At 38.5% G+C, this 12,500-nt stretch overlaps 1 protein-coding gene across 3 annotated transcripts in view; it reads right to left on the bottom strand.

Annotated features, from left to right (window-relative positions):
• The window catches only part of zmat4a (zinc finger, matrin-type 4a), a 152,008-nt gene that overhangs the window by 70,453 nt on the left and 69,055 nt on the right, over window positions 1-12,500 (bottom strand). For all 3 annotated transcript variants that reach the window (XM_028458460.1, XM_028458461.1, XM_028458462.1), the window contains one exon: window positions 1,252-1,408. In XM_028458460.1, the coding sequence (XP_028314261.1) occupies window positions 1,252-1,408 (157 nt within the window). The remainder of the gene's footprint in view (window positions 1-1,251; window positions 1,409-12,500) is intronic.

The raw sequence follows: 12,500 nt of genomic DNA, 5'->3' as shown, positions 1-12,500 counted from the left end.
CTCTACAGCCAAACCACTGCATGATCCTGTTAGGTTTCAGTAAATTATTAAACATAACTCAAACAAATGAGATTTAAATAAAAAAAAAAAAAAAAATATGATTTCTTCAGCTCATGGAACAGCTGCTCTATAGATGTGGTCTTTCCACGTAACTACACTGAAAATCAAAACGTAATACCTCGGTCCCAGCTTCAAGCAAATGCCGTACGTCTTTAACCCGCGTGGCACCTTTTAAAAAAGGCAGTGGCTATTTGTAAGTATCAATATACCAACATTCTATCCGTACACAGCGCCCCTATTTGGCCAGTTTAGGTCACGTGATTGTCTGTACGGCAACCGTACAAATAGACACTTTCTTAAAAAAATTACACTCTTTGATCTTAGGTACCAAAACGGTACCCTTCATAAAAATGTCATAAAAATGTTGTATGTAATTCCCCCAACCCCACCCCCATTCATTATATTTTTGTATTTTTAAATGTTTTTATGCCCTTTCTGCCAAAAAAACACAATTTTCTTCCAATGAAAAAACACAAAAAAAAAGGATATTAATATGAATTCATGACAGACTTGAGAAGGTCAATAATAGATAGGAACACTGATTTTGAGCCATATTTACTAAATATTTACCAAAACGGTACATTTCATAAAAGTGTCTTCCAAATGTCAAACAAAACTATTTGTTCCCACTTTATTTTGATATATATCCAAAATATGTGGTCATAATGGGAGTCAATGGGACTAAATCGGCCCAAAATCAAAGAGTGTTGGTACATTTTATATTTCCTGTTCTACACATCTTGCAACAAAGGTGATCATGGATTTATCAATATGACAATAAAAGAAAACTCCTGGCCAAGGTTCAAACAATTATTCTTTAAACTGAATGATATATTGATCATTTAAAACACTGAATAAGCAGAAGGTACACGTTTGATCCCCAAGGTTGCCCCAAGTGCAGTTTCCTCATCTAGGCTACCAGAGTCAACATGACCTCAATGACTGTGAACCTCCATACATTAGAGATGTGGAACCTATTATACACTATGAGAATACTTCAAGGATGCCTTTCAAGGTGGCTTCTAGTAACAACAGCAGTTATAGAAATGTGTGGACACACACGCGCGCACACACACACACCTACATTGAAACGCTGCCAGCACATATGGCATCCTCATCCTTAATTATTTCCCATCACATGGAGCCTCTTCATCATTTATACCCACAATGCATTTTTAACAGGAGTCATACCTTTGGTCGTGATGGTGGGCTGCTCTCCCAGTAGCAGTTTTAGCCTCTTGGCATGGATTTTACCCTGGTAGTGCGACTGGGCCACTACAGCCGAGGTGAAGGACATGTTGCACAACGTGCAGCACTTATTCTTGTCCACGTCGCCCTCATCGCTGCCCTATAAAGAAACATAGTAACATTCCATCAATGTTGCAACACTTCTGTCGAGGCTTTTAGATGTGAATCAATCATGCTACATGTGAGATGAAGCACACAGAAAAAAAGGGATACACACATGACGGATTAAAGCTGCTTCCACTCTGGGATAGTCCAGGACTTGGGCCAAGAATACTGATAATTTTATCACCTTGAGTTGGCCTGTGAGTTACAGAGCTGCTTGTTTTTCATGTACTATAACTCAGATTGTAGTAAGGTGGATATGAATTTTAGCAGTAATAAGCATAGAACAGGGAAGTAGAACAGGGTGAAAGTAAGGCTATGGTGTAAATTTGATTGGAAATGGGCCAAAACAATGCTCTTGAATTTGCTATATGGAGTTGTTATATCAGCCATATTATTTACACACCTGCTGTTGATCAAGTCAACAGAAGTGAGACTAGACATGCTGGTGGAGGAGATGGAGGAGGTATTATAGTGATTCTGAGAAAGAACTTTTCACCAGAAAAGTGGGGCCAATATGACAATATCAGATGATGTCAACCATTACTTATTGAGGAACCAGTATGACTTATGGCAGACTAAACCTTTACTATCATACATGATATTTTGACAGCGCTTACAATTAAAGTCAGCAGGGTAAAATTTTGGTGATAGGCCCTGGTGCAAATTGTTTTTGTGCCCCTACCCCCAGCCTAAAGCGCATGCTCGTGCACTTACACACACATGCACAGTCATTCGAGAGAACTGCTACTGTCACTATGTAGGCTAACATTAGAGGTGACTGACAACACACATCTATACAGTTATACAGCTAAGTCTGCCGACTCCAACCTCTAAGGCTGCGGTGGTGGAGAGTCACCTTCTGGCCGACCGGAGAAGTGTGAGACGGCATTAGTGTCGATGTTTCTTCGTTTATGGAGCTCGTTGGCATGCTTCTGATAATCAGCTTTTGCACACGTTTGCTTTTTGTTTAGGATTGTTAAACATGATGACGCTCCTCTTCAACTTTACCCACACGTCACGTCATCGCGACTTCTGTTCACAAAAACAGGAGCCTGTGGAGCTTCTGCACAGCTGGCTATTTTTTCTCCCTTCATGGGCCCCGGTGCAGCTGCACTGTTTGCACGGTCGATATTTACGCCACTGTTTAAAGTTCACGACAAGTACCCTTTAAAAGGACATCACGCACTGACAAACTTTTGATTGAAAACAGCAAAATGGGTGCAACAGACTTCACAATGGCTGGTTAGTGTTTATAACAATAAAGAACCTTTCACACTGCACAATTTTATTTTAGCACGTTTACATGTTTGGTAAGGCTCTTCAAGTTCTGTGCAAAAGAAACTCATTTAACGCATCATTGTTGTTAGCTTTCTGGTGCATGTTTTGTTTTACCAGACCTGTAATTGGTCTCTGTATCTCTAATCTTGTACACTATACTTTAGTCGACAGCAATAAAGCAGGTGTTCAGGATGTTGATGACTCCTTTTTTATAGTGGGTGATTTTAGAAATAGTATGAACGGTTGTGGACCCACTTTCTGAATCTCCATCTGTTCAGGTAGCGCCAAATCTCATTATCCACCAAGGATAGAATAAAAGGATGCTATAGTCATAACAGACGCTAAAGCACAGAGAGAAGGCAATCCAGGTCAAAGAAGGTCTCAGTTCAGCCGTGATGATGACGGAAAAGCATTTGAACTACGTGACCTCATCCGGACCTTTGCGCCGACAGATGCAGTGAGTGATCCGCCATGCAAGAGCATGAGCAGATTCCATTCTCTGCATGTCTTTTACAGCTAAAATCCCCAAGCTGGTGAAGAAGATAATGATACTTTTCACATAAATGAGGGATACACGTCTGATGCTGAGAGGAGCGATAAACCATACTTATAGCACATTGCAAGATGAAGACATTAAAAAGCTGCTGCTCTGGTATCTGAGCTGTGCGTGGACATATCATAACACACTAAACTAACAATGCAATTAAGAAGAAAAGGCCGTTAAACGTAACCATCAACTAACGTTAGGACAATGAGACTGAAAACTACAATCCAAACAGAGCATTTGATGTGCCTCGTGGCAATAAACCAGAGCATATTGACTCCAGCCTTTGAACATTTTAGTGTCGGAGAAGATTGTGTTTGTATTTCATAGACAAAACAACAACCATCAACATCTCTGCGCCATTAAATTCACCAACTTTGACCAGAAGTCTGATAAACTCTATGTATCCAACAGCTGTAACAACAGGGGAATGAGAGTGTGACATCACCTCATGGCCTGCGTTTAAATGCCCAGAATTAAATGTGACTAAAGCTTCCTGTGAGCAGAAACCATTGAGATGATGTGGAAAATCATTCATGGCACAAAGCAAACATCCAGCTTTGTAAATGGGCAGATGGCAAAAGCGGTTATACACTTTGAAAAGATATGACAGATCTGTTTATTGTGTCAAAAATGGTAGCAGCATATTTAAAGACTTAGGAATAAAGCAAGACATCAGGCGTTTGTAATTAGTGTCTTTGATTGCTGGGAGTTTTTTCTCTAAGGAACTGTAGACATGACATCAATTTAGCCGTTCTGCATGTGTTGACTCCACTGCATCGGGGTGACAGAAAAAGGATCAATTATCACCACTCATTCTGTGTTTGGCTCTGTTTCCATTTTGTATTGGCACTCACTGCCAGAACATCTGAGGGATAAGAAGTTGGCACTCATTGTGTAAAACAGAACAACTCAAGCTGTTTGAAAAGTAACAATGCAACTCAACCACGTCTTTAATGCATAGATATAGCTTTTTTTTGTAACTGCAGACATAAGTAAGCAGATGAAAATGTGTTGCATTCATCTTTGCTCAGATATACAGTTATAAAGGTATCAAAGATAAAATTTCAACAAAAGACCAATAGCATCAATACACACAATAATTTGTCAGTCTTGTTGTTCATGATCTGATGGATCTTTATGATCTTTTTGATGGAAGGAGTACTAAAAGTTTGTGATGGCCGATGCCTTCCGGAGGCATCTAGAGGTGGAAATGTCGTCCAGATTGGGTAGGTTTTATGCCTAGGATGTGTTCCAAAGTCTTTACAACTCACTGGAGAGACTTTTTTGTTTGCTGTTGAGTTGCTAGGTGCTGTTGTGGCAGTCCAGCATCCCTACAAGTGCTTACAAAATACAGTCGTCACCAGGGATGGACTGGGACCAAAATTCTATCCAGACCAGCTCATTACACTATCAGAGGACAGTACCACGTAGAAGCTGGTTATTAAGTCAGCGATGCTCGACATGTGGCTCTTTATGTCTTATTATTATTCCCCCAAAAATCCTAAAAAGGGGAACTTTTACCCCTTTTTACCTATTTCCTTTGGCCATTTTGCACCTTCCTTTGTCGGATTTTTGCCCCTTTTCAAAACTTTTGTCAGTCTTTAGCTACCTTCTGCCAATAAATGTCCTTTTTCCCCCTATTTTTTGTCCATTTTTGAAAGTTCTCTTTGACACTTTTTTATCCATTTTTTTTTCTTTCTTGAAATTTTTTTTTCATCCAAATAAGCTACCTTTTGCCTTGTTTTCCTTACATTTTGGCTCTTTTTCTTCCACATTTTTGTCCTTTTTCACTATTGTTTACCACATTTTGCCCATTTTACCCATTTTTTGGCCACTATGCTTTTGGCCCATTTTAGTCACTTTACACTCTTTTCTTGCCATGTTTTTGCCACTTTTGGACCCTTTTTGGCCACCTGTTACCATGTCTGCCTCCACTTGCTTGTCAAATAAACCAACGGCCCACCGGAACTATGCCCGATGACCAGTCCACCCCTGGTCATCATGCTTTTTTAGCCAGTGAACCAGTGTTTAGACTGTATGTTAGATCCAAAGAGATTTGTGTTCCCAGGAACTTGAAGCTGAAAATGTGGCCCACTAAGTCACCACTACTGGGATGAAAAGTAGTTAAGGTTCTGCTTCACCACAACGTGTAAGCATCACAAGGACAATTACCGTATTCTCCACACTTCCAAAAGTGTTGACAGGACCTTAGGCCTTCGATGGAAAACTTGGTTGCTCACACCTTTAGTTGTGCGAGTTGTACCTCAATTTTTAACCAAGCTCTCCAGTAATCACAAACTTTCCAAGGAACATTTTTTTTTTTTACCAATGAAGCAATCAAATAGTATTAAATGAAAATGTTGCACTCAGATGACCTTCAGTGACAAATGAGATGTGAGATCATTTTAGGTTAGGTTTATTAACAGAAGCATTTCTCCTCTACTTACTCTTCCATAAGTTTAAGCAGCGTATACCCTGCTTTAGGCTGCTAGACCTTACATATGATCTAATTATATACATTAGATGCTGTCACGTAGGTCATTTCCCTTCTGTTGTCTGTGCTTTCTTGTCCTTCTATTCTATCCTGCAGGTATCTCAGCTATGGAGCCAGTTGTTCCGGGACTGTGGCTCCCGATGCAAACCAGCTTGTGATAATACATTCTCTTCTTACAGACTGGTCGATTAAGGTTTTTGTTGGAAACAATGGTCATCTTCCAAACAATAAGGTTAAGGTTTGCTAGTTGGCAAGGCATCTATTTGTCTCAAAGTGTCCTTGGGTAAGCCATGGCACTCAAAGTGTCAATCAATTGTTAGGACCTATCATGAAGGTCATAGGTTCAAGCAGAACTTGGGTCTTTTCTATGTCCATAAATGTGTGTGAGGGTATTTGAAGTCTTTAAATGTCCCAAAGGTGTGAATGGTAAATGTGAGTGGTTGTCTGTGGTGTTTTCCCTGTGATGCACTGGCGCATTGTCCACGGTGTACCCTACCTTAGGGATCAGCACTGCCCTGTGACCCAGAACTAAAATAGGCAGAACCTGAATAAAGGAACACCTTGAATTAAACTCTATTATCTGTGTTTACCATATTGGTGCAAATCAATTGGGGCTATAAAAAAGTGTTGTATCTACACTATGTATATATGAAATTGAATTAAATTATTCACATTATACCACTGTAATCATCATCAATTTCTCTTCAGGGTTTGGGTTTGGGATTCGCTCCACCAGAGGCAGGAACCATGACTTATCTTGCATTTCTCGTTGGAGTTGAATAAGTAAGAACACTAAACATATTTTATTTACTATCTTTTATAGAAAAGTTATGATTTCCAAGTCTCTTCACACAAAATGAGTCTTTATCTGTTGATAATTTGTCTCTCTGAAGTGCAGCAGAGTCTTCAATTACACCTGCTCACTCAGGTTGAAAGTAAGACTAACTTGATTTCTTACTGCACAATTTTTGGTGTAATTACTGCCTGCATCAAGCTTTATAATTACATTCCAAGAACGGAAATGTCTTGTCTTGACAAAATCACATAGTAAACAAAGCTAGGACGAGCCTGGTCTTTACCAGCAGGAGGTCCGCTCCTGCAATCTCAAATTGGACTGTTTGCCGAAATGTTGTTAGCAAGTGAGCTGTAATCGAGTACAAATCACTACTGCAGCGAAGACAAAAATACATCGTTCTTGCAGAGTGTGTGATAAGAGAGAAACACTGCTCCACTTTGAGTCATAGACACACACACACACACACACACAGCTCCTCCCTCTGTCCTTGATCTTGTCCTTCATATACTCAAGCAAACATTCAGATGGCAGGGCAGATCCAGCAATGTAAACACAATATTACAACTACATTATTATATTAAATGCATCATCAGAAGAGGCAACATCTCCAAGCAGAAATGCCCAGTAATTTCATGGTCAGTTAAAACAGGATAAACTGGGAGTTAATTGCCTGGAAATACAATAAATGAGGCGTTAATTGAATGTTGCCACATTGACCAGCAACCTCTAACCAGAAGAAAAGCATTATAAATAGCGGACTGCGTTCAGGTTCAGGATTGTTTGGCGTGGCAGAAAATCTGAAGTGGACAGATTATCTAACATTAGGAATGCGGATGGATTACGATCAGGCTCTGCAGCACAATGGTAAAACGCAAATGCAAGCTGGGCTTCAGCACTCATTTGTGTGTGTAATTTTTTTTTCTGAAGGACAGAAAATTATTTTGTTTCTTGACGGAATATACTGCTGTGCTGCAATTCTCTGAACATGATGGAGGAGGGAACAGAGCGAAGAAGCATGGGGTGGGGCGGGGCTCATTCCCATTCATGTGAGGCATAATAAAATAATCTTTTTGATTTGCAAGCAGTAAATTCTCCTGGCTGACAGCACTGTGGTGCACATTTTCATCTGGGTTTAAATGAAGCAGCGTGTCCTTGCCTGCCTGTGTTTGTGATATCTTACTGCTTCGGACTGCTGCCGTTTCCTTTTGATGTCGAGTAACAGAAATGGCACGGATTCAGCTTTATTCATTGCACAAAGACCCCTAAGATTTGATATTCTCATTCCTGCACCAAAACAAAGTCGACACACGCTTCCTGGTTTGGCTGCCGCGATCTAGGACTTGACAGATTATATCCAGGCCCTGGTTTAACACCATAATAACTGAATCTGTAGGTCAGGAAACACTGGCTACTCGTGTGTAATCTCCCCAAGGCATAGAGTAGAGGTAATGGGACAACAAAGTGCAAGGGTATCCCTGACCTCAAACATAAAAAAAAAAAGAGTGACTTGCTTTTGGAGCAGAGCACTGAGGGACTCTAAGCACGACATGATCATCTGTTCTGCTGCCTTTAAATAAAGTGACCTTCACATTCAGCAGCATGCAGCACTACCAGCAATGACACTGAGTGGCATGTGCAAGTGTCACAGAACAACTAGGACACTCAGTGAAGGCACAATCTCAACATTGTCCTCTTACTGAACAGTGTTCACTGAATTATGCAAGCTAAGGATCTATTGGCTGGTGTTAGAGGGATGCTTTCCAAAGGTGGAGCGTAAATTAGAGCAATTAAGTGTTTGTATAAAGGTCAGCAAAGTGATTACATAAGGAAACAAGGCAAGGCAAATTTATTTGTTTCATACACAAGGCAACTCATTGTGCTTTACATGATCAAAAAGTGCAGAAAAATTCAACAGCTTAAAATCTATAAGAAGATTAAAGTCGGCAAAAAACAACAACATTTAAAATCATCAACAAGAGTGCTCAGAGAGTGCAAACCTCTGCGAAGCATCAAATATCCTCTTTGCCAGATATTGGCAGCTATCTGGATCAGTGATCCCCGTTATGGTACTATGATCATCCACACTCTGATCTGATCACATTATCAACATTCATGTTAGCATTTAGAATCTTGACCAATCAGAGTATTAATATGGGGGGCTCTTTTCACTGCCTTTGGGGTTTTTGATGCGTTTTTGGAGTCATTATGTGTGTTTTTGTTAGTTTTAGTGTAATTGGTATCATTTTGTGTATTGCTCTTACATTTTGGGTATCCATTTGTGCATTTTGTTGGATCACTTTCAGTATTTTTATTGTTGTTTTCTGTATATTCCTGTCATTTTGTGTTATTTTGTTAACATTTAGTGTGTCTTTGGAGCTATTCTGTAATGTGGTGTCATTTTGTTTGTTTAAGTGGCTGTTGTGCCTGTGTTTGTTGTCTTTTTATGTTTTATAAGTCATTTTGTGTGTTTTTGTGTACTTTGTGCATTACGTTGGGCTTCATATTGCTTCCAACTTCTTGAATTACAATTTTTGGGAATTTGCTTTGGGTTACACAAAAAATTAGAATGAGGGCCGAATGTGGCCCCCTGGGATGCCAGTTGCACATGTCTGCTTTCTATCCCCATTAATAACCATACAGTAGATCCAAATGTAGGGGCAACCTCAGTTTTTCAGAAAATTGCGATAAATGCACAATTCCGGTCTGATCCAGATAAAACTTGGTGGAGTAATTGAGGAACTAACCCAACGTAACTGAGTCTCCCTGTTGTGTCATGTTTCCCTAGTCATGTTTCACGCAAAATCCTGAGATAAAAATTGCAGACTTCCTCTCCTCAAACAGAAATAGCTATATGACACTCACTAAACCCTCCCCAATATATTTTGGGCCAATATCACAAATTTCCACAATTTTATTCGCCATAAAAGGCGTGGCTAACTGTCTTGCACAAAATGTCTCATTATGTAAGTCACTGTCACTCTGCAAATCTGATGCACAGATTTATAAAATGAATAACAAGTTAACTAAATTCATCCTGTTTGGCACGATTTCAGTATGTATCTTAGGCAATGATGACATCTAATTAAAGAAAGTTAATGGAACAAAAAAGGGTAAAACTGAATTGAGAAAACTGAAGGCTCAAATGTATATTTGTTTACATCCCCACTATGATACAAATCACAGCTGCCCAGTTTGGTTTATCTTTTGGAATTATTATTATTAATAATAATAATAATAATAATAATAATAATAATAACAATAATAATAATAAAGACAGCATATGTTTTGGTGCTTTGCCATTTTTAAGTGAATTACCCTCAGTTTGTGTTGAGTGAAGTTCTCTGATTGTCTCTTTGCTAAAGAAATCTGAAAATGCTTTATCTTTTTTTTTTCACTAGGTAAATGGCTTCCTGGCTCTTCCTTACCCAGAGCGTTCATGCAGTATAATTGTGAACAGCAGGTTCACACTGTGGAAAACACAGCATGGGGACTTGCGAGATATTCCGATCACTAACTCAGCAGAAACATAGCTGTGATGACTGCTCACTCAGCACTTTAAATGAACCGTATAAGGTGAACATGCCCATTGTTTTGAATAACTCAAAGTTGATGATGAAGACATGACATCATTGGAAAAGGATTTGGGATCATGAGCAATAATTTACAGCTTTAAACACCCTGCACGAAACCATTTTAAAACAAATCTCTTATTCTTTGATGTCCACAGAAGCCTTTTACAGTCCAGTGAGCACAACAGCAGTTAAGCCAATAGTGGCAAATCTGATGCTGTACTTGTTTTTGTTAGTTTCTTTGTTGAATCATATCATAGAACACCCACACTTCAATGAATGCTCAGTGCAGTCCATGCACTCTTTTTGTGCTTGGTGTAGGACAAATATTTAAGCATTATTTAAAAAAAAAAACAAAAAAAAAAACATGGTGTATTTATGACCCTAATTCTAAGTTTGCGAGGTTTATTGTGATGATCCAACACTTTTCACTTCCCTGCAAAAGTGTGGAAAAAGTCCATGCTTTATGTAGAGTGATTATTTAAGGATTACTTATAGAGCAGACAACTAGCAGCCCTTCGTCTAATTTTTTGTGGCACCCAATACCATCGTATACCGGTATGTACAGTATAAATAGCATAATAGACAAAACAACAAAAGAAATATACAAAAGAAACACAAGAACACACAGAACCACTTCTAAAATGGACAGAACGACAAAATAAACAAAATAAAACAAATCACTCTAAAAAACACACAATTATACAAAAAAAAATACACTATTTTTTTAAGCACACAATAGGACAATAAAAAATGCACAAAATGACAAAAGAAATACAAAATGATGACAAAGTGTGCATCTCTTCTCAAAATGACAATGCATACTCCAATAATGCTTTGGTGGGTAACATTTTAGTGTTACCAGCCATTTTGGCTGGTGAAGAATGAAACACCACTGCTGCGTCTGTTTGAATCGGCAGGCTGCAGAAATTTGAGGGTTTTTTGTTTGTGTTTAAAACGTAATGTGTATCTGGCAACACTGCTTGTTGTAGTACTCCTACATTTCCCATGAACACGATGTCGTGACGTGTCATTCAACAGTTGGCTACGTGCTTACGTTAGTGTGATTGTTGTTGTCGGACAAACAAACGGCACAAAACAAACAATAGGATCTGAAATTAGTTTTGAATTTAGCTGGAAAAACAAACAAACATGTAGAGTTATTTATGCAGATGGTTGTTCACTTCTCCGACACACCCCGACAAGTTCCATATTGCACCTATTAGGGATTGTTTCAACATTGTTTTTAAATTATATATATACAGCATATTTTTACCACTTTAATGTAATTTTGCAATCCACTGAAATAAAAACTATTAAAAAAAAACATGAACACTTAAATCTATTCTGTGGCTCATAATGTAGTTTATTTTAGCTGGTGGAAAATCTGGTTGGCTGGTAACTTTAGGAATCTACTAGCCATGCTGGCTGCTGATCTAAAATGTTCATTTAAAGCCCTGAGTGGCACACTAGTAAATACAAAAACGTGTAGAGCATAGAGCATTTTCCCTCCAAACACAATCTTATATTTACATTATGTGCCTTCATCATATCAATAATCCTATTTGTCAGTAGTTGGCGGCATGTGGCACTATAGGGTTGTTGTGCCCTGGTTGATAATATATATATATATATGATATACTGTAAATGACTCTGCTTTGAGATTTAAAAGGGACTAACTGATTGGTTTACACGGCAAACCTAATCAAACTTTATGTCACAGTGGTTGAGTCACTTAAGTAATGATTACTATTGTTGTTTTGGAAGAGCAATAAAGTATCTTTGTGCACGGATTGAAGAGATGACAAGTACAGTAACAAAGTATTTGTTCTTCGTTACCTAAGTAGTTTTTTCTGGTATCTGTACTTTGCTTGAGTATTTATTTTTTTGGCGACTTCTTACTTTTACTCTTTACCTTTTTAAACAAATATCTGTACTTTCTACTCCGTACGTTTAAAAAATATGCTAGTTTAAGATCTTCAAAGATGACGCCACAACTTTTTTCTGGTAGGCAGGTCCCTTAGTTTTATGGTTAACATTTTCAAGTTTTTAAAAATGTTAAACTCAAAGCTGCTCTGGGTTTAATTGAGATATTGCATATATTTTTTTCATTTACAAATGTTACAGTATCTGTAATGAGTGCTAAATTATCCATGGTGTTCATGTTATTTTCATGTGCCAGTTTTCTACAAGTTCTTTAAAAAATAAAAGATGTGGACTTTTTTCAATACTTTTACTTTTACCAGTCATTTTTTCAAGTCGTGTACTTTCACTTGAGTACTGAAGACTAGTACTTTTGCCGCCTCTGGTTGGGACCAATCTGGTAAGAACTTAAGTTGCTTACAATGGTTACACATGGAGCATCCATCTGCTGCCTGAGTAAGATGAACAAGCAGGAATGGA

The sequence above is a fragment of the Gouania willdenowi genome, chromosome 9, assembly GCF_900634775.1.
Source record: "Gouania willdenowi chromosome 9, fGouWil2.1, whole genome shotgun sequence".
NCBI lineage: Eukaryota > Metazoa > Chordata > Actinopteri > Blenniiformes > Gobiesocidae > Gouania > Gouania willdenowi.
Note: the sequence above shows the minus strand (reverse complement) of the source record. Positions and strands in the feature narration are given on the sequence as shown.